The 3,109-nt window shown below is 60.6% G+C and overlaps 2 protein-coding genes across 2 annotated transcripts; one reads left to right on the forward strand and one right to left on the reverse strand.

Annotated features, from left to right (window-relative positions):
* Positions 1–649: 649 nt before the first annotated feature.
* On the reverse strand, positions 650–1,597 carry SPRG_17879 (hypothetical protein; the record flags this gene model as incomplete). The annotated part of the gene is made up of 1 exon (XM_012357289.1): positions 650–1,597. A coding segment is annotated over one exon (948 nt), but the record flags the coding sequence as incomplete, so codon positions are not given.
* Positions 1,598–2,256: 659 nt separating this feature from the next.
* On the forward strand, positions 2,257–2,694 carry SPRG_17880 (hypothetical protein; the record flags this gene model as incomplete). Its single annotated transcript, XM_012357290.1, has 1 exon — positions 2,257–2,694. The coding sequence occupies one exon, from the start codon at positions 2,257–2,259 to the stop codon at positions 2,692–2,694; it is 438 nt and encodes a 145-aa protein (XP_012212680.1).
* Positions 2,695–3,109: the final 415 nt, after the last annotated feature.

Genomic DNA, 3,109 nt, shown 5'->3' on the forward strand with positions numbered 1-3,109 from the left:
TGCGTACGACGAGCTGATGTAGGTGCTCGAGATAAGAACCACGTCGCCGACGTCGCCATGGAGCGCCACGACTTCACGACTGCCCAGAAGCCACTCGAGGAGCATCGCCGCGCCAAAGAACCCAAAGGGCGTCGAGCCTACAAGCGGCTCGGACAAGAGCGTCCACTGCGACTGTGTGGCGGCGTCGGTGGCGAATTGAATGACGCGAACATCGAGCGGAACGAGATCGTTCAGCACCGGCGTCGCCGTGATGAAGCGCAGCTCGGATCCAGCAATGATTTGATCGGCCATACCGAGGTATTCGAGACACATCGGTGACGACGGCAAAGTATCGAGCGCGCAGATGGCCTCGGGCGTCGGCGACGGAACGAGCAGGCGGCTCAGTAGCACCGTCATTGGGAGCAGCGACAGGCGGAAGGGTGTTACACCGGTGCATGCATCGTCGTAGTCGAAGAGCGATTGCACGTACGTCGTCGGTGGTTTCGAGAGGCAGAGCGGGCTGCCACCGGCAAACAAGTAGCTGCCAGATGTCCACGCCACCGGTGCAGGTGCAAGCGCCAGCGACGGCAGTGTCACAATCGGCGTCGAGAAGGTGCTCGTGCCGAGAACGCTCCGAAACAGCGTTTCAGACACCGACTCGTAGAACTGCTGGAAGGACACGGGGACGGGGACGTAGTAGGCATCAATACTGTTGAAAGGCCCGATGGCCGCTCGCACGAGCCCCGACTGATTGACGAAGACACCGGCGACGGTCTCCATTCCGAGCAAAGCCTCGAAGCTCGTTTTGTGGCCGAGAAAGTTGACTGCGCTCCGCACGAGGCTTGCATTGAAGAGCCGGGCAAAGTAGAGATCGTTCGCGGGGTATCCGCAGAGCAGAATGGACGTCCACGGCCCAATGTTCGACGGGACGTTCTTGATGTCGACCGAGAACGCCATCCCGAGCGCGTTTGTGAGCGTGATCGTTTCCGAGATCGACGGATCCCGGTCGTTGGTCCACTGCAACTGGAACGACGTGATGTTGCAACTGCGCCAGTAGGCAAGCTCGTCGATCACAGAAGTGTCGTTGCGCGCACTCGACGTCGTGCGCAGCCAGTGACGCCCGTACGCCGACGCCTGCAGCGCTGTGTCGACGCCGACGCTAAAAAAGCCTCCCGGGCCGCCGTAGAGGGCGAGGTACTCGTTGAAATGCGTGTTGCGCAACGTGGCTTCCATGTACACGGCGCCATTGGTCGCGTACCGGGAGGCGCACCGTTGTTGCCGGGCCGCCGTGTGCGCGAGCTCCAGTTGTCGGTGAAAGTCGACATAGCAGAGTTGCGTGGATAGCCACACGAGCTTTTGCGACTTGGTGGCGCGCAAATTGGGAATCGCATGCGCTGGCGACGTGAGCTCAATGTAGAGCAGTCTGCGGACGTACGTCGGCGCAATGAGCGAGAGCGACGTGGGGGCGGTGTAGAGCTTGCGCATGGCCATCCGCGGCGCGAGCAAGTCGACTGTGCCCGAGAACTGCCGCGTCGTGAGCACGGTGTTGGCCAGGTCCACGAGGAACGCTTCGTAGCCGCTGATGTTATAGCCGGACCACCACAGATCGTTGGAGAAGCTCGGGCGCAGCAGCACGAGGTAGTAGACGCCCGTAACAACGGCAACGACGACGTACGCAACACCGGCAAGCGTCAACCACGTGACATGGTGGGACGGCGCAGGGCGACTCCAGACTCGGTGCGCGGACGGCGCGACGCGAGGGCGTAGGTGGAGTGCACGCATCGAAACCTTTCTGGCGCGAAACCCACAACGGTCGTAACCGGCCGAGGTTATGTAACTGCAAGGACTGTCAATGGTAGCTTTGCGACGTGTCGCAAAACACACCTCGCTGGGCAGCCATTGAGAAACCACGTGTGAAAAACGAGAGAAACGTGTGAAAATCAACCGGGATCGACGGGATCGCACTCCTCCACACGTACTGCCATGCGTTCGGGCTCCGTAGCGTGCCGCGAGACTTTTGCGTTCTGTCCCAAGGCGTGTGGCCGACCAAGCTCACCGGGTTTGCGCTCGGGGAGTACGCGTGGCAGCTAGGAGCCGTGCAGCGTCAGCTGGTAGCACCAACTGACGCAACTCGGCTTTGCTTTCAACACGGTGCCCACATGGTCGCGGATCCTCGATGGCCTCGCGTTCTATCGCACGCTGTACGGCTAGATCGATGTACTCGAGACCTTTGTCGTATCGGCCGACGGGGCCCTCTGGCCGAATGCACTCGCCTCAATGCGCCTCGGTCACTGGAAGCACCGGCTCGTTGAGGCCAGGCAGCGCCACGGCCTTCCGAGGGAGATCGAGGTGCGTTTGGAAGTTCTCGAGGTGCCGTTGACAACGACGTGCTTGGCCATCGAGACGTACGTCGCCCATCACGGTCATCTCGACAGCATGTCCGGAGCCTTCGTCGTGCCTGCTTCCAGCAACTGGCCACCGGCGCTTCACGGCACCGCTCTCGGCACGTTTGTGGCGACGCTAACACCCGACAACAGCGAGTTGACGGCCGGACAGAAGATCGTGCTGCACACCCTTGGTGTGACGCTACCTCCGGGCACCGATGCGCCGTTTGGTCGCTACCACAGTCTCGACGACGTCAGCGTCGACTGGGTCGCTTGTTTTCTGGCGCTCGAGACGTTCCAGTTGAGAGAAAGGCCATTGCTGCGTGCCTGATGAGTACATCGCGCCGCGAGACGATCGCATTTGGCCTCGATCACTGTGGGAGTATCCTCTCGGCTCGATCTAGCGCAGTATCCGTGCGGGCCGCGTTCGTGTGACGCGGCCTCATTTGCAACACCTCCTCGCGCACGACTGGGTCCTCTTACCAACACCGACGCCAGACAATATCACATCTGGAGATGTGATCTGGTCGTCTCTTTCAGAAGTGTAATCATCTGTTTTTGCTTGTCACTGCCCACGGCGACGATCAAACCTCGTTCCAAACGTCTATTAGGGACATCCACACGGGATACTATCAACGTATCAACTAAAGATCTTGGAGGCAGAGTGCGACGACGTCGGTGACGTGGCGTCGTCAAACGTGTGCATGGCCTGGACGTGGTGGACGAGCGCGACGGCATCGAACGAT

Source organism: Saprolegnia parasitica, assembly GCF_000151545.1.
Source record: "Saprolegnia parasitica CBS 223.65 unplaced genomic scaffold supercont2.833, whole genome shotgun sequence".
Lineage (NCBI taxonomy): Eukaryota > Oomycota > Saprolegniomycetes > Saprolegniales > Saprolegniaceae > Saprolegnia > Saprolegnia parasitica.